This window comes from Malania oleifera, chromosome 2 (assembly GCF_029873635.1).
Source record: "Malania oleifera isolate guangnan ecotype guangnan chromosome 2, ASM2987363v1, whole genome shotgun sequence".
Classification (NCBI taxonomy): domain Eukaryota; kingdom Viridiplantae; phylum Streptophyta; class Magnoliopsida; order Santalales; family Ximeniaceae; genus Malania; species Malania oleifera.
Window position 1 is genome coordinate 107,236,225 of NC_080418.1, and position 18,892 is coordinate 107,255,116.

The following is an 18,892-nucleotide window of genomic DNA, read 5'->3' on the forward strand; positions in this document are numbered from 1 at the left end:
GTCCCACAGATGACGAAGAGGTTGATGACAACATCAATCTCTCAGACAATACTTCACCTGCTATTCCCACGCAGAGTTTGAGCAATGCAAATGGAAATAGACCTACCATTTCGTTGGAAGGAATTCCTCCAAGCCAATGGATTAGTAAAGAAGGCTTCCCCTCTAAGAAAACACAATCATCAACCAACCCAAAAATGCTGCTTTTAACCTCTTGGTCGCCACAGACCTGATTCAAAGAAGAGCAGTTAGTGCCTTGATTTTGCTTCAAAGCTTGATCAGGTCCAGACACCTCTTCGACAGCTGGAGAAGGAATTTGGACTTTGTTCACAACAGATTGAAGATCCTGTGCTTTAAAATTAGAATTTTGGGCATGGTCATTAAGATGGTCCAGCAAGGAAACAGCCGGGTCATGCTCCTTTTTCATTAAATAGGCCCAAAAAGATTTATTTAAACTGCATATAAGGAAGCCCCCATTCTTATCAAAAAATTCAGACCAGGTCTAAAAGAAAATGTTGAATGCCCAAGCCCACACCATCCAACCTTCACTGCCCTGTCGTCCATGAAGGAAACCCTGGCCGCCTCTGAAACCTACATCTCTCCATCCGAAACACTAATCATCTTTGATTGGTCCTTGTTTACTCCGTGCAATGAAAGGCCAGAAACTTCCTGATGCAAAGGCAACATCAAGGTTGTGCAGCCATTGAGAAATTAGAAGAGAGGAAGGAAGGAGAAGGGAGGAGAGAGGAGATAGTAGGGAGGATTCACATTCAATTCAATTCAAATTCATTGACAACTAACTTACAACATGGATTTCACACATTATTTATAAGAAAGGCTAAACACATAAAATTACACACATACCCCTAAAATTACATGAATTATAAACAAACCCATAATTTACACAAATATTACAAACAGGACCCCAAAATACACATAATATTATTCTAATTAAGCTAAATACATAATAAACTACTAATTAAACTCAAAAATCCCTAACCCAATTCTTTTTAATTATTCCCCAACAAGGATCTTCTCATGGTCTTGCTTCTTGTCCTACATCAACTCTCCCCCAGTTAGGAAAAATTCAGCCTCCAAATTTTGAAATGTTGGAGAATCAAAAGGGAGAAGCAAACTTGAACTCTTCAAAAGCCAATGCTTGAATAAGGCAAGAAATCACGTTCCATTGGCAACACTATGGACTTGAGAATTAGCATCAATGAACTCGCCAAGGATGACAAACTCTACAATAGGAATGTTTGCAGGACTTTGGATGTCTTCAAACACTTCCATTGCCTTGCTTGTAATGTCTTCACTTTGAGTAACTTTGACATGAACATTAACCTCAGATTCTTTGTCTTGGTTGGTTGGTAGAGCAGGCTTCAAAATGATTTTCTTCCCATTGTCGTGGAAGGCATATGCATTCCTATGTCTTTTGAGTTGCACCCAAATCATCAAACCAACGAGAACCAACCAGTACATGGTCAATGTTCATGGGTATGATGTCACACCAAACATTATCAAAATAGTCACCCATTTGGATAGGAACTAAACATCTTTCACAAACATGTATGGTAATGTTGTCAATCCAAGATATCTCATAAGGCAGTGGGTGAGGTTCCGGATGAAGTTGCATATGAGTGACTCCATTTCTAGAAACCAAGTCCATGGGACATCTTCCATCAATGATGAATTTGCATACATCTCCTCCACACCTGAGAAATGTGTGGAAATGCTTGAAATTGTGCCCAAGTAATGGTAAATGGCGCTCCCTTGTCCAATAATTTGTCACCATGTTCGATTTATGCATATATATGCTGCAGCTATATATATCACCAACAACCCTTTAACACAATTTCCCACAAGCCTTACTCCCAATTTCTCAAAAACCATCTCCAATTCACCTTGAAATTGATTGTCCTGCTGAAATGAAACAAATTCACAAAGAAAACTCACAAATTACAGCAGAAAAACCACCTTTTTTTTAATACTGGCAGTGACAATTTCTAGGGTTTCATGCCAATTATCACCCTTGCTTGCAATATGTTGCGTCCACAAGCAAAATATCTCCTTGCAGATCAAAATATCATGGAGAGAACCCAAAATATCATGGCTGAAGCAAATTCTCATGAAACTGGAACCAGGAGATGACTCGAGCAGAGTCCCACTCACAGATCGCCAGCGCACGGGCCATGTGGGTCACCAGCATTGAGTCTCCAGCGATGAAACTTTGGTTGAGGGAAGATCATGGGATGAGGAGTTCAATGGTGTTGGTGGTGTGATGAAAAAACACAGGAGTTGAGGGTTTCTGAAGAGCCGACAGTTGGAGATGTTTGGCCAGCGCATGGAGTATTATCCTCTGGTGCTCGGACAACAATGAAAATTTGAGGGTGAGGGTTTCAGGAACTTCTGTTTTTAATGGGATGGGTGGTGTTGCAGGAAGGGGTCTAGAAAGTGTTTTTTTTTTTAAATGAGGACATGGATGGAATTTCAGAAAATGTTCAGAAACTGCAGAACTGCTGTTCGATTTTTTTAAACTAAAATTTCAGAGCAGAAAAACAGAAGTTTGAATCAAAGAGATAGGAGGGAGGAAGAAGAGAGAAAAGGAGAAAGAACGCATAGGGCTAGGAAGGAGAAGAAATGAAACATAATGAGCAATAGGGTACGCAACTAAGAACTACTGAGTACATGTTCGGGTACATTTCAAGTGAGCATTTGCCAAATTCAAGTCACAGTGGGGAAGTATCTTCAAAACCAGAACTCGAAACAATGAAGGACAGAAGAGGTGGTGGCATGGCAGTAGTAATGTTTGTGCTTGATTTTCGTCATTCATAAAGTTTCCCTAGGTCAGGATTCAAAAAAGGAGCAGTGTTTCCTCAAAAGGGATAAGAGTAGAAACAAGAGGATCAACAAACAAGGGGGAACCAGAAATCATTGATTGACTCAAAGGATTCATCCAAGGAAAACCTAGAACTAGAGAAACAAAGCGTCCCCTCAAATGGCAACATCTACACTCAAGTGTGGGGATCATAACACCTATATCCTTTATGAGTTCTCATGTACCCAAAAAAGAAATATTTAATAGCACAAGGAGACAACTTGTACTAACCAGTATGTCTAACATGAACAAAACATATGCACTCAAAGACAAGAGGCACAGTCGAGAACAATGATGTTTTTGGGTACATGAGAACAATGATGTTTTTGGGTACATGATAGAGAAGGGAACTTATCCTCCAAGAGCATTGGAGGGCATCTTGTTGCATAGAAAACATGCATATGAAGAAGTAGAGACTACACTATCTGAGAGATATGTATATATAATGTTTGATAAATAATCCCTCTGGCCAAACAAAAAGACTAAAGCTCATCTTGAACAAATTTAAGTGCTAATGCCAGACTAAGTTTTTATTTCCAAGAATTAAGTAAATAGATTAAAAAATTCATACCTATCTTTCATAATAGATCCATGTCATATGCGAAAAATCATCCACAAATGACAAAATATTGATGACGAATAAATTCTTGACTCCACACAGACCCAAATATATGAATGAATAAGAGAAAATAATGATTTACAATGAGACTTGAATGTAGACACAAAAAATATCCTAATATGCTTTCCTAGTTAACAAGTAGAGCACTAAAAACAAGAAATAGACTTGAATATGGGGAAAAAACCTATTTGTGCAATTTTCAAAGGCATGGATGACCCAAATGAGTACGCCAGTAATCCAAGGAAACACCCATGAGTAGAAATTGAAGAAGTCGTTAGACAAGAACTAGATTTATCACCACCACCGACAAAATAGTAAAACCTATCCTTCTAAAGCCTTCCGCCAACTCTCCTCTTCATCCAGAGTCAACGATACAATGAGAAGGAAAGAAAGTCATAGAACAGTCATGAGTTTTAGTCAATTAAAAAATTGATAACATGTTCAAGGGAAATTTAGACACATATGACACAGAGGAAATAGGAATAAAAAGAAGTGAAAGAATATCGTGGCAACAAGAAATCAGGGTAACTGAACCATTAGCAGAAGTAACCTTAGCATGTAAAATAGTGGTTTTCAATCACTGAAACAGATTTGGCCTATCATATGGGAGGCATCAAAATCAATAACATAGTGAGAAGAGACAAGAAGCTTGACTTTACTAGAACAGGCCATAGTAGCACTAGATGTGGAAGATTGGGTTTGTAGTTGTTCAACCACGCAAACCAAATTGTTATACTCTCCTCAGGACACAGTAGATGATGCACTCAACTCGCCAAAGTGGCCAAGTGCACTTGAAGCGTCAACAATAGAAGCACACTCAACAAGAGATCTAGTGCCCAAGTCACTTTTCTATGAGATCCCAGCGATAAATAGTAAGATAGTCTTGGCCACAATGTGTGCAAATGCAAGAACTGCCACGACAGACTCCTAATCCTAACACACTACCTCTTCCACAACCGCCAACCAATAACATCCTTGTTCTCCAATACTTCCCCAATCAAAGTTAGAGTCAGTACTAGCCATGGCTCAATTATCATGCAAAGAAGATTAAAAATACAATTAAGAGTCGTCTTTGGTGATCAGTTGAATTCTAGCATATGCTTCATTCATGGCATGTTTAACTGCCAAGCATCTGCCCGCAGATGGGCTAAAACTAAAACTCAAAACAATATAGACACAAACTTGGCAGCTAAGAACTCTGCTTGTTGCCTCTTAATCATCTCGCATACCCTTCAGAGTGCTATACTCACTAATAGACCTACCTTATTGGTCATACTTGAAAAGCTTCTCACATACTTCAAAAAAAAGAGTTAGGTTTTTGTCTTGTAAGAAGCTTTCATAAAGATTCCACACAGCCATGGCTGTTCAATGAAACATCATGTTGGCAGCAATTTGTCACTCCACTACCACACAAGCAATATGTCATTCTCTTTCATCCAATCTTCATAATCCTTGGAGTCTAAGAAAAAGGAGAATCCAAATACTTGGACTTCCCTCTCAAATATTAATATACACACTACCTGGGACTAAAATACGTAGGTGCAAGATCCAACCAATTTGATCGCTATGATCTATATGTTAATAGTATCAGCCAAAGCTCTCTCTGTGGACGCCATCAAACCCACTCCCAATACACTAGAATCAGCAGATACCAGTATCAGGAATGAACACAAACAATGCAGTAGAATCAGGCAGCACACTCTAGCAGAGAATAGCACTCTAGATCTATGATCACAAAATGAAGTTAAAATATCCTAGGAGGAATCACTTGATGACTTCCAACATTGCAGAACACAACACAAGGCAGCACTTTACAAACAGCCTGGCAGCAACTAGAGGCATCCTGGCTGCAAGCAACTAGAAGCGAATGGAGTCAAGAACAGGAAACAGAATCATCAAACACCAATGGAAACCAACCAGAAACTGATACAAGATCACAAGCAACCAACCACAAAGAGGAAGCATCAAAACAACATCATCAGGCCACAACCAACCAGTGGAACGCCAGAACAGCAACAACAATATACCAAAAACAAGAGTATGATTGACCTCACATCAGCAAACCATCACAAACACACACCAAATCCAACAAAGGAGGCTGCACAGCCTAACCAAGAGGGAGAGTGCCACTAAATGACTCTCAAACCAAACAGAAAATCAGATTTGAGAACCAATTAGGGAAGATGAGAAAAAAAAAAAATGAAAACTGAGTGTCCAAAATCAACTCAGATTTAAAAAATTTGGAGGTGGTCAACAATCTGACAACATTTGTAAAGTTAGAGATGACAAGAAGGGAAGAAGAGAAGAGAAGAATAAAAGAAGAGGAAAAAAGGTATGTGGCAGTTTCCTAGAGCATACATATAGTTCCAGGTCTGCCCTCTTATATATTAAAATAATAAAAAGACACAAAAATGCCCCCACTCACATAATTACTAAAATAGGCAAATAGCATATTCTCTTCTAACAGTAACAATGATTAAAACCCTTCAAATGTTGGCTCAAATATAAGAGCCATTGGCACACTTAATTGAAACTTCAAAGCATTTCCACGGTTATCAAAGCAAATGAGAGATTGTATACCTCGGACAAAATTCCACCTCCACAACCAACATCCACAAATTTCAAACCTTCAAAAGGCTTGGCACAATATGGATTCTTTCTGAAACAGTGGCAAATCATCAGAATCCAACTGACACAAACTTTAAAAAAAAAAAAAAAATGTAATTCCAAGCAATGTAAAGCCAACAAATGATATTTAAAATAGAAGTGGACAAACACATTCAGTGAGGAACTCCTGCAAATAAAATCTGAAAGTGCAACATGCTTAGAAGGTAATTGCACATCATATGTTGCATGAGAAGGTTAAGTTTAAACAACTGATTTCTCACTAATTCTTAACCCATCTTTGGCAATTGAAGTGGACACCTGCAATCAAAGACGAATTCCTACAAATAAAAGCTGAAAAGGCAACATGCTGAGAAGGTAATTGCAAATCATGCATTGCATCAGAAGTTTAAAGAACTGAGTCTCACTAATTCTTTGCCCATCTTTGGATATTGCCAACAAACACTATCGGCAACCAAATCCATACAAATGAATGTCAATGCCCAACATTTTACAACGTACCAAGTTTATGCAAGGGATTATATGATTAGATGATATCTTTCACTGGGTATAGTATTATACATTGTGTATCTCATTACAGCCTTGATTGGTTGAAATAATGGCATTGAGCACATTCATATTTATTAGTTTTACTAACGAATATACTGATTTACCACTCAAAAAAGAATATAACCTCGTTGCATCAACCAGTCAAGACATTAATGAGATGCGCACATATAAACACATGACACTCTAACTGATGCCATATCACATTATGTCAGAAATTAAACACATATAAAGCCATGTATAAAACATTTCAGTTTAGTCAGATATGGGAAATTTGAACTATTTCTAACTAAATTCAGTGTTTAAATAACAAAATTCAAAAAAATACTACAAGTCAATGCTAGCCACAGGGAAGCTCCTAGGCAATGCCTAAGGCTATGTTTTATGGAACAGCAGTGCATCTCATTATAAAAATTTTAGCAACAATGCATATCATTGTGACCACTTCACCATAGGTATGGGTATCAAATTTTATTTTACATTGTTTTCCTATAATTCTCACATGCACTCAGTATTTTCTGTCATACAAATCCTCAAATGACACATGACATTGTTGGCCAAGGTATGGCACCAACTAGCAAGTGTGGCGGAGGCTTGGGACGTGAATCATATCACAGTCGAACTGTGGCACTTTGGATGTTGAAATTTAAGGGGGCATTCACACTATTAACTATAGCTTTTGGTGCAACACCAAACGCTCAATCCTACACATACCAAATTCTCAAAAACAATAAACTAAATTTGAACATAATTAACTAAGAGGATTGGAAAACAGTACACTATAATGTTCTAAATGACAAGGGGCTGGCAGATAAAGCAAATCATGCAGCCGCAAAAATTATTTAGAAGCATCACTTTTGCGATGATGGCAACTGATGTTCAAATAAAATATATCCCCTTCAATCCTCTAAATTACTTCAGAGCTTAAAAGATTTCCCTCACATTTAAAACTTGTATGCAAATGCTAAGTGATACCATAGGGATTCAAATCATAAATAAAAAATAAATGAATAATTTAATGTGGAAAATTTCCCCTTTCAATTAAGAGTACAGGAAAAGTACACATGTACGCTATCACTGACGAGATCCAAGACCTTTTATCTCAAAGATTATAGCAAGAACACGCAAGGGTAACAAAAATAAAAAAGAAAGGAGAGAGGAACCAAATTTACTTGAAATGTCGACATAAAGTAGACCGGATAAAAGCAAGTCGTGTAGGGTTCATAACATGCAACGGTTTAAATGGCCCTTCAGCATCCCACCTGAATATAACATGTGAATATAACCATGTTACGTTTCTTCTCTTGGATAGGAAAAGAAACTTTAATAAGAGAAGAAAATACACAAAGCGGTTAAGACATCCTCCTAAACACAACATAAGAGCATAAAGAACAAGTAAACCATATATACTAGAAAAAAGTTCCACCCGTGATGCATTTGATGTCTTAATTCTTTCCACAAACAGCCTGTTCCAAGCACAGATAAATAATATTTGCATTAGGTAATTAACAGCCAGCATAAAAATTGTCAAATCTCTATGAAATGCATCCCTACTGATTATTCGGGACATCTCGTGCAAGCAAAGTTTTGCACTTCTACACTAGGGTGTAGCAAAAAAAAATGGGCAAGGTTGGGCTAGGTCATCACTTGAAGCGATGCACCATGTCAACGCTGAGTACGCAGTCAAATATGCAACGGTTACTGCCTCATTCTCAATAGAGGCAGGTAATGAAGCAAATTCAGGTGATTAGGGTTAGACTAGAAACCAGGAACTAAGAGGCACGTACTAGAAAAAGCATGGAGGTAGTTAATTTGCCTTCAAAAAGCATAATGGTTAAGGCAAAAGCAATAGAAATTGAAAATTAGGGATTTAAACTTTGGCACACCAGATAAGAAAAACATAAGAATAAGGTAGGAATCATTGTACACAAAGACCTAATAGATAGCTTTATAGATGTTAAAGAGTAGGAGATAGAATCATAAAAATTGAAATGGTCTTAGGACAAGGTATGATAAATGTCATTAGTGTGTGCTACTCGTGGCTCTAGATAGCAACCATAACTGTTACGTAATGATTTTTTGAATTTCCAATACCGTTACAAACCGCTAAATCAGTGGGAAGAAAATTCTCAGTCGTAACGGTCATTATAGACCGCTACCATTATGTAACTGCTGCGACCCTACATAACCACTTCAGGAATGTTGCCCAAAAAAATTTTTATCAAAAAAAAAATTCATTTTTTTTACTTTTGCTTTTCATTTTTCTTTTTCCCCTTTCGTAAGTCATTATTGATAAGCTTTATGAAGAGGGAGTGGAGAAGATTATAATGAGAAAAATAATGCTACAAAATTACTTATTTTTATTTTTATTAATATTCACAAGAGATGCATTAATTAACAATTTGACATGAACACTAGTTCGTTAAAAAAACATATATTATTTTGATAATATTAGTAACTATATATTTCTTTTCTATATTTTTCAACTTCAACCTTCTTTTGCTTTTAGTTTTTGTCATGTTCAAGTTGTTAGTACATTATTCATTTCATAATAAATTTATATAACTATAATTTTAAACCTTAGGTTATAATTATACAATATAACTTTTTGTTGTAAATATATTATATTTTTTGCTATTTTAAAAAATAGTCAAACTTGTATAATTTACTGAATTATTTGTATGTCTTGTGTGCCTATAAGCCTATTGCCTAACAGATTAATGAAGTGTAAAATGCACTTTATTAATTATCTATCACGAATAAAAAATGGAAAGTGAAAATAGATATAATCTTTCTGCCAATAGTGGTTTATAACAAAGTGTTAAATTTATTGCCCTTGCTAAACAACTTTAGTAAATTGAGCTGAAGGATAAAAAATGCACCAAAATTCATTTTAAGAAGGACTGAGCACAAAATGTGCAAATAAATCAATATACATAAGACTAAGTGCACTTGAAAAAATTCATGACCAATACACCCGCTTCCCATTGTGTAACATCCATTACTCCCACTTCCTACTACACCTGTTAGCATTATGCTATACTACCTGCTACCTCTATTTAAACCATAGTTAGGAGGTATATTGGAGAAAAAGCATTATGCTCGATGGTCAAGAAATTAATATCCCTAAAAGATTTTGATACCTTGGATCTATTATGCAAGTTGAAGGAGACATTGAACAAGATGAAATGCAGAGAGTTAAAGTTGGGTAAAATGGATATGTACTTCATGCATGTTAAGTGACTGTAGAATACCCTTAAAATTAAAAACAAAAAACAAAAAACAAAAAACAAAAAAAAAAAAAAAAAAAATTTGTAGGACCATATGGATCATAATGCTAGGGAACTAAGAACAACACATCCAAAAAGTAAAAGTCGAAACAAGAATGTTGATGTGGATGAATGGTATACCTATATATAACAAATTAAAGAATGAACACATTCGTGGTAAGCTAGACAAAGCATCTATAGAAGATAAGGGAAGGGTGGTAAAGATGGCTTGGGTGCATGTCGTAGGCCAAATGAAGCACCAGGGGTGGAGCGAGGTAGCTAATGTTGGTGGTAGTAGGAAGGGGAGGGATAGATTCTGTTAATGGTTATTATAGTTATCTAGCAGTATTAGTGTGTTAGTGTTATGTTAATGATGAGTTAGTGAGGGCAATATGGTCATTGGTATGTACTTGACATATATCATTAATAAAGGGAAAAACCTATCATTGAGTTAGGTCTTCCATTTTACCCAATTATTCAACATGGGATCAGAGCAAGATCTGACCTAAACCTAAGCTCAAACAAAAACAAAACCCCAAACCAAATTCCAAACCCCAAATCTGCTGCTGCAGAAGGATAATCCGCACCATCAAAGACCAGAGCAAAGTCTAGGTGCTTTTGGAAAATACTGTAGTCACCAGAAAAAACCTAGCACTGCTGTCCTTTCAGAAACTCAAAGAAACACTTCATATTTCGCAAAAATAACCACATGGCCATCCTCAGAACCAGACAATCTGCTGCCCAGTGAAATTTCACAGCAGGAGAGTGCCCCATGAGCCACCACACACCAGACTGAAGCTGGCAGCTCCAACCACACACGCTAGCACATGAGAGTGTCTTGAGCAAGATTTATGCTCCCATTTTTTTTCAGAATATTCTAAATACCTCCATTGATCATGATATCAAGTTGTTCAGCATTTATTTTGTTAAAAAAAAATTCAACTTTTTCAATTGTTCACTCAGAGCACTCTATTAATGATTGTTTGGTACTGTTAGAACAGTGTGCTGATTTCTTGGGGCTGTGTGTAAGTTTTTTTGGTGCTGTGCAAGCCTTATGCTGATTTAGTTGTGACTCATATGTGGGGGGTCACTTTGTTCATGGTTGCTCCAACTGTTCTGGTGCTGTGTGTTGGTTTCTTGGGGCTGTGTCTAAGTTTCTTGGTGCTGTGGCAGCCTTGTGCTGATTTATTTGTGAGTTTTTCATGGTAGGTCATCTTGTTTGTGGTTGTTCCAATTGTCCCAGTAATTAATCTTGTTATCATTAGTCTAAGTTTGTGAGTGTTGGGATGAATTTTTCAAATCCCAAAAGTATGGTTCCTTTTTTAGTCACTTGTTTAAGTGAACCACGTATGTGACTATCTCAGAGGAGTATTCAAGGTTTCTACAATATCAATTGAGTCAACAAGCATCTTATCGCATTGCATCTTTTTCCCAGAAAGGCAATCCTACCATGCAAGCAACTTCTTTTCCACCCTCTAGTATCCTAAAAATCTACCGCAAGTTACCCTTGCTGATGGGACCAATACTACAGTTAAGGGGATAGAAATATTAAATCCTACCCCCTCCATCTCTTTTCTTTTGTTTTGTACATTCCTAAATCCCCTTCGAGTCTCATTTTAGTTAGTAAGCTTATAAAGTCACTAAATAGTTTGGTCACCTCCTTTCCTAATTATGTGGTTATTCAGGATCTAAAGTTAAGGAAGCATGGCATAGGACGTGAGGCTTGTGGGCTTTTACTACTTTGAGTCACTTTGTCCTCACGTTGCCTGCACAGCCGCTACTACACCACTTCAAATCAATTGTCACCTTAGCATCCATCCTTGGACAAATTGAAACAGCTAATTCCTACCTGGAGTTTCTATGTCTAATCTTGAGTGTGAGTCTTGTCAATTGGGAAAACATCATCATGTTCCCTCTACTTCCCAAGTGAACAAATGGGTGCTTAGTCCTTTCATGCTAGTCCATTCCGCTGTTTAGGATCCTAGTCATGTCGCGTCGAAATTGGAGTTCTGGTACTTTGTTTCATTTGTCAATGACTACTCCAGGATGACTCTATTGTATTTAATGAAAGATCGTTTTGAGTTGTTTAATATCGTTTGTGCCTTCTATTCTCAAAGAAAGACTGTTGATATGCCAATCAAGATACTTCATAGTGATAATGCTAAGGAGTACTTCAATACCCAATTCACTACCTATATGATTAATTCTGGTATGATCCATCAGTCATCTTGTGCACGAACTCCACAACAAAATGGAGTTGCAGAGCGAAAAAAACAATATATTCTCAAAGTCACTCATACCTTATTGTATCAAAATGAATGTCCCCAAAGTTTTTTGATGTGATGTCGTGGTCACAGCTTGTTCCCACATCAATAAAATGTCATCCTCTATCCTTGGTGGTAAAATCCCATATACAGTTATCTTCCCATGCTTATATTCATTTGTGTCTCCTTTGTCCATCAATTAACTCCAAGAACGGATAAGTTGGTATATTCGGTTGTGTCTCCTTTGTCCATCAATTAACTCCAAGAATGGATAAGTTGCATCCTCATGCTATCAAATGTATTTTTTTGAGTTATTCCTATACTCAAAAGGGATATTAATGTTATAGCCTTACTTTACATTGATTCTTTGTCTCTGTTGATGTCATCTTTTTTTAGTCTACACCATACTACTCTAATTCCTTATGTTATAGCCTTACTTTATGTCAATTCTTGGTCTCTGCTAATGTCACCTTTTTTGATTCTACACCATACTACTTTGATTCCTTGAGTTTTGTTGACCTTGATGAATCCCTTCCTCCATTTTTCCTTCCAGATCCCGACCTATTCTTTGTGCCTAATCTTCCTACATCTTCATCCAGTTTGAGTCCTTCTCATTACTTGGATTATCTTAATATGTAGGTATATACACATGGTGACTCGAGGGAGGATAGAATCCTCCAACTTCTACTTTTGTGCCCTTAGTCCCTTTGTCATATCTTATTTCCCATGGTGTTGACCCTTCTATAGCTGTTTGGAAAGGTCAATGCACTTGAACCCAACATCCAATCTCTAATTTTAGTTGTCATGATTTCTTGTCACCCTCGTATTACTCTTTTATTAGTACTTTATCTTCTGTTGCTCTTCCAAAATCTATTTCCAAGGCCCTATCCCATTCTAGCTAGAGGACTGCACGTCTGCAATGATTGAAGTGATGCATACGCTACATGATATGATACTTGGGATTTGATTTCTCTTCCTCTTGATAAGTTTGTGGTTGAGTTGTCACTAAGTGTATAATGTAAAAATCAATCCTAATGGTCTTGTGGCTCGTTTGAAGGCCGACCTTGTTGCCAAGGGATATACTCAAGTGTATAGTTTGGATTATTCAATCACATTCTCTCTGGTCACTAAACTTGCCTCAGTACATTAGTTCATCTTATTAGCAACTACTTGTCATTGGCATGTACATTAGTTAGATGTAAATAATGCTTTCCTACATTGTGATTTTCACGAAGAGGTATATATGGAGCAACTACTTGGATTTGTTGGTCAAAGGGAGTCGAGCACAATGTGTTTTCTAAAGAAATCATTATATGGATTAAAACAATCTCCCAAAGCATGGTTTGGCCGACTAAGTGTTTTAGTACTTGAGTTTAGCCTCCGACCATGTGCAATAGATCACTCTATATTTTATCATCATAATCCATCCAACGGGATTTGCTTATTGTGCATGTGGATGACATTGTGATCACTGGTGACAATGATCAAGGCATCTAGGACCAAAAGGTTTTCCTATAGGGTAAGAGTCATACCAAGGACTTGGGACCATTGAAGTACTTCTTGGGTATAGAAGTATCGAGATCTTGTATGGGATAAGTCTTGTCACAGAGGAAGTATGATCTTGATATTTTATATGAGACTAGGCTATTGGGATCTAAACTTGTTGATACACCCATGGATCCCAATTAGTGCTGGATATAAGTGATTTGTTGCCTAACCCAAGAAAGTACAGAAGATTTGTTGGAAAGTTGAATTATCTCATAGTCACTCAACCGGACATATCTTCTGCAACAAGTGCAATGAGTCAATTATTCGATTCTCCAATAACAAATCGGTAGGATGCATTTATTCACATCATGAGACATATGAAAGGTGCAAAGTTCACCTGAAAGAGGTCTCTTATATCAGGATCGAGCTCACACTCATACTCAAGGATATACATAAGCAAATTGGGCCAGGTTACCTTCCGATAGTAGATCCACAACCGAGTACTGCATCTTTTTTGGTGGCAATTTGGTTTCCTCAAAGAGTAAGAAACAAATTGCAGTGACCAAGTCGAGTGTTGAATTAGAGCATAGGGCCATGGCTCACACTACATATGATCTTGTTTGGGTGAAAAAACATGTTGGAAAAACTAGGCTTTCCACATTCTCATCTATGGAGTTGATGTGTGGTAATCAACCTGTTATTATTATTGCCACCAACCCAATCTCCCAAGCGGACAAAAAGCAGACACACACATTGAAGTTGATTGTCAATTTGTTCAGGAGAAGCTTGTGCAAAAGCTCATTACAACCACTTATGTTAAGCCTAATATGCAGCTTGTTGACTTGTTTACTAAAGCTTTTTTTGGGGGGAGGGGGTGCTCGTGTTAAATTCATTTACAAGAAGCTAGGAGCATCTGATATCTATGCTCCAACTTGAGGGAGAGTGCTAATGGTTTTTTTAGTTATCTAGCATTATTAGTGTGTTAGTGTATGTTAATGAGTGAGAGTTAATCGGATAATATATTCATTTGTATGTACTTTGACATATATTATAAATCGAGGGAGAGACCTATCATTGAGTTAGGTCTTCCATTTTACCCAATTATTCAATAGATCCAAAATAACTTGGAGTGAGATAGTAACTAAGAATTTGACAGCCCTCCATTTGTAAGAGGACATTGCCTTAAATCATGCACAATAGTGGAAGAGGATTGATGTAGCTAGCATGACTCAAGGTTTCTTTGTTTGTTTGTTTGTTTTTTTTAGTTGTTGTTGTATTCAAACTAGAAAAATAAAACAAAATCAAGATAACAGGGCCAACCAATCTCACTGTAAATCAGAGAAACCAACACTCCCAAAGCAAGCAAACAAAAATATCCAAACTAAAACAGGGAAAAAAAACCCAGTCCCTAATCAAATCTATGAACAAAACTTGATCTCGAAAAATGATGAGCATTTCTCTTTAGCCAAATCACCCATAGAAGGGTAAAAAAAAAAAAAACACCCCACTAAAGCTTCCTCAGTTCCTTGCACCTCCCAAATCCTATGAGACCAATCAATAGAAAATACCCCAAAAGCTAAGGCAAACCAACACTCTCCAAAGAGATCAAAAAGTTCGTCCTATAAAGAGCAAGCAATAGAACAACGAAGAAAAACATGAGCATGAGTCTCACCACTATCATAAAAAATCATATTGATGTAGGACAAGAAGAAAGACTTTGGAAAGATTCTTATTGGAGATAGTTAAGAATGATTGGGTCAAACGATTGTTGGGTTTATTTAGTAGTTAATTGTGTGTTTAGCATTAACTAATATAAGATTATGCGTATTGGGGGGGCTTGTTTGTAATATTTGTGTATTTTAGGGTGTGTTTGTAATTTCATGTCATTTTAGGGGTGTATATGTAATTTTATCAGAGACGCATCATCAAGGTTCTGCAGCCATGGAGAAATTAGAAGAGAGAGAGATAGGGGAAGGGAGGAGACAGGAGATACCAAGGGGGAAAACTCACGTTCAGCACAATTCAAATTCAACATTTGCCTACATCTCAAACACTATCTATAAGAAGGCCTCTAAACACATGAAATTACAAAAATGCCCCTAAAACTACATTGCATTACAAACATACACCTAGAATACACAATAACTACCAACAAACCCCCCACATACATAATCCTAATACAAATTTTATCAGAGACGCATCATCAAGGTTCTGCAGCCATGGAGAAATTAGAAGAGAGGGAGATAGGGGAAGGGAGGAGACAGGAGATACCAAGGGGGAAAACTCACATTCAGCACAATTCAAATTCAACATTTGCCTACATCTCAAACACTATCTATAAGAAGGCCTCTAAACACATGAAATTACAAAAATGCCCCTAAAACTACATTGCATTACAAACATACACCTAGAATACACAATAACTACCAACAAACCCCCCACATACATAATCCTAATACAAGCAAACTACACACACATACTTAAACAACTAAGTAAACTACAAATTAAACCCTACAATTCTCGATACAATTCTTCTTAAGTAGTCTCCAAAATGGATCTTTGCAAAGTCTTGCTTCTTGTCCTACATCAACACTCTCCCAATTAGAAAAAATTTGGCCTTGAATTTCGAAATGTTGGAGGATCAAAATGGAGAAGCAAACTTGGACTCTTTAAAAGCTAGCACTTTAATGAGACAAGAACCCACATTCCATTGGCAGCACCATAGACTTGATTTGAGAATCAGCATCAATGAACTCATCGGGGATGACAAACTCCACAATACATATGCTTGAAGAACTTTGGATGCAAACACATCCATTGCCTTCATTGTAGTATCTTAAAGTTTGAGTAACTTTGACATGATCAATAATCTCATATTCTTTGTCCTAGTTGGTTGGTAGATCAGGCTTCAAAATGATTTTTTTTCCATTATAGTGGAAGATATGTGAGTTCTCATCTTCTAGGGTCACACCCAAATCATCCAACCAACAAAGAACCAAGGAGTACATGACCAATCTTCATAGGTATGATATCACACCAAACATTAGCCAAATATTCACCCATTTAGATGGGAACCAAATGTGTCTCACAAACATGTAGAGTTGTCAACCCAAGACATCACATAAGGCTCTGGGTGAGGTTCCAGATGAAGTTGCATTTGAGTGACTCCATTTATGGAAATCACATTCATTGGGCATCTTCCTTTAATGATGATTTTGCAACCTTTTCTCCACATTTCAGGAAGGCATTGAAAAGCTTTAAATTGTGCCAAAGTTTGGCTAATGGCATTCCTTTTTCCTATAATTTGTCACCATGTTGCTAAATTTATACATACATATACTGCAGCTTTATATCACCAACAGCCCTTTAACACAATTTCCCACAAGCCTTGCTCCCAATTTCTCAAAAACTATCTTTCATTCACCTATGATATTGATTGTCCTGCTGAAATGGAACAAATTCACAAAGAGAACTCACAAATTACAGCAACAAAACCAGATTTTTAATGCTGGAGTGACAATTTCTAGGATTTCATGCCAAATTATCACACTTGCTTGCAATATATTTTATCCACAATTAAAATATTTCCTTCCAGGTCAAAATATCAGGGAGAAAAATCCAAAATCTCATGGTTGAAGCAAATTTTTATGCTGGAAATTGCAGAAAACTGTGGAAGTTTCCCAGTCGCAGGTTGCCAGCGTGTGGGTTACGTGCACTGCCAGCAAGACGCCTCCAGCAGGGAAACTCCAGGTGAGGGTACAGTGAGGATTGCAGTGATGGTTGTTGTGTGATGAGAAAGATCAGAACGTTAGTTTTGAAGGGCTGACAGCGGGGAAATATTTTTCCAGCGCATGACAGCAAATAAACTTCTGGTTCTTTCAGGTGATTCTGTTTTTGTTGGTGTGAGTAGTGCTGTAAAATTCTAGGATGGAAATTAGGGTTTCAAAAAATGGGACATGGCTGGAATTTTCTAAAAAGTTTGGAAACTGCTTTTTGGTGGTTTTTTTTAAAAAATACTGGAGTTTCAGAACATAAAACCAGAAGTTCGAATCAGAAGCATAGAATGAAGATGAGAACAGAGAAGAAGGGAGAAAAAAGAGGGAAGAGGAAGAAGAACAGAGAATCAGAATAGAAAAGAGAGTTCAGATCAGCAAACAAGAATGGAAAGAGAATTGAGAGATCTAAGGGCATTCGGGGGTGAGAAATAGAAGAAGAGGAAAAGAGAAACAAAGAAGAAGAAAGAAGGAAAAACACTGCTGGACAGCATGGAATTAAGGACAGAACAGGAGATCAGAACAGAAAAAAGGAAGAAGAAGAGAAGAGGAGAGTGCGGGAGAATGGGTGGATTGAAATGGGAGAATCGAGATCATGGTTGGGCTCTGATACCAAATGATGCAGGGGCAGCATCAAACATCTGCAGCCATGGGAGAAGTTAGAAGAGATTGAAGGGGAAGAGAGGAGAGAGGAGATACAAGGGGAAAAACTCACATTCAATTCAATTCAAATTCATCAACAACTGCCTACATCATGGCTTTCACACACAATTTCATAAGAAAGCATCAAAACAAATGAAATTATACACATACCCCTAAAACTACATTGCATTACAAACATACCCCTAGAATGCACAGCTACTACAAACAAGCCCCCAACATTCATAATCCAAGTACAAGCAAACTACACATACATACTTAAACAACTAACTAAGCACATAGTAAAATACTAATTAAACCCAACAATTCTCAATACAATTCTTCTTAAGTAGTCTCCAAAATGGATCTCCCCAAAGTCTTGCTTCTTGTCCTACATCACCATGTTGTAGGCAGTTGCCATTGAATTTGAAATTGGAATTGAATGTGAGTTTCCCCTTGTATCTCCTCTCTTCCCCTTCCCTCCTCTCTTCAATTTCTTCTTGTTTCTCCCATGGCAGCAAACCATTGATGCTGCCCCTACATCACATATACACACCTTCATAATAAATCATGCAACACCTCATAAGGCTTTATGATCTGTAAACAATTTATTGTGTTAACTCTATTCAAAATGGCCTCCCACACAAAAACTTTAACCTTAAAGGAACCTTAGGGGTCATTTGGTATCACTATCAAAAATTAGAGAAACGAAAACCGATAACCAGAAATAGAAACTAAAAACAAGAAACTAGCAACTTGTTTGGTTAACATTTATAAAACTAATACAAATTAAA

At 37.1% G+C, this 18,892-nt stretch overlaps 1 protein-coding gene across 1 annotated transcript in view; it reads right to left on the minus strand.

Moving 5' to 3' along the window:
• LOC131149619 (ubiquinone biosynthesis O-methyltransferase, mitochondrial) overlaps positions 1–18,892 on the minus strand; it is a 64,635-nt gene that overhangs the window by 26,860 nt on the left and 18,883 nt on the right. Inside the window, exons 2-3 of the mRNA XM_058100234.1 lie at positions 7,838–7,927; positions 6,075–6,153 (exon numbers count right to left, since the gene is read on the minus strand). Coding sequence (XP_057956217.1) covers positions 6,075–6,153; positions 7,838–7,927 — 169 coding nt within the window. The remainder of the gene's footprint in view (positions 1–6,074; positions 6,154–7,837; positions 7,928–18,892) is intronic.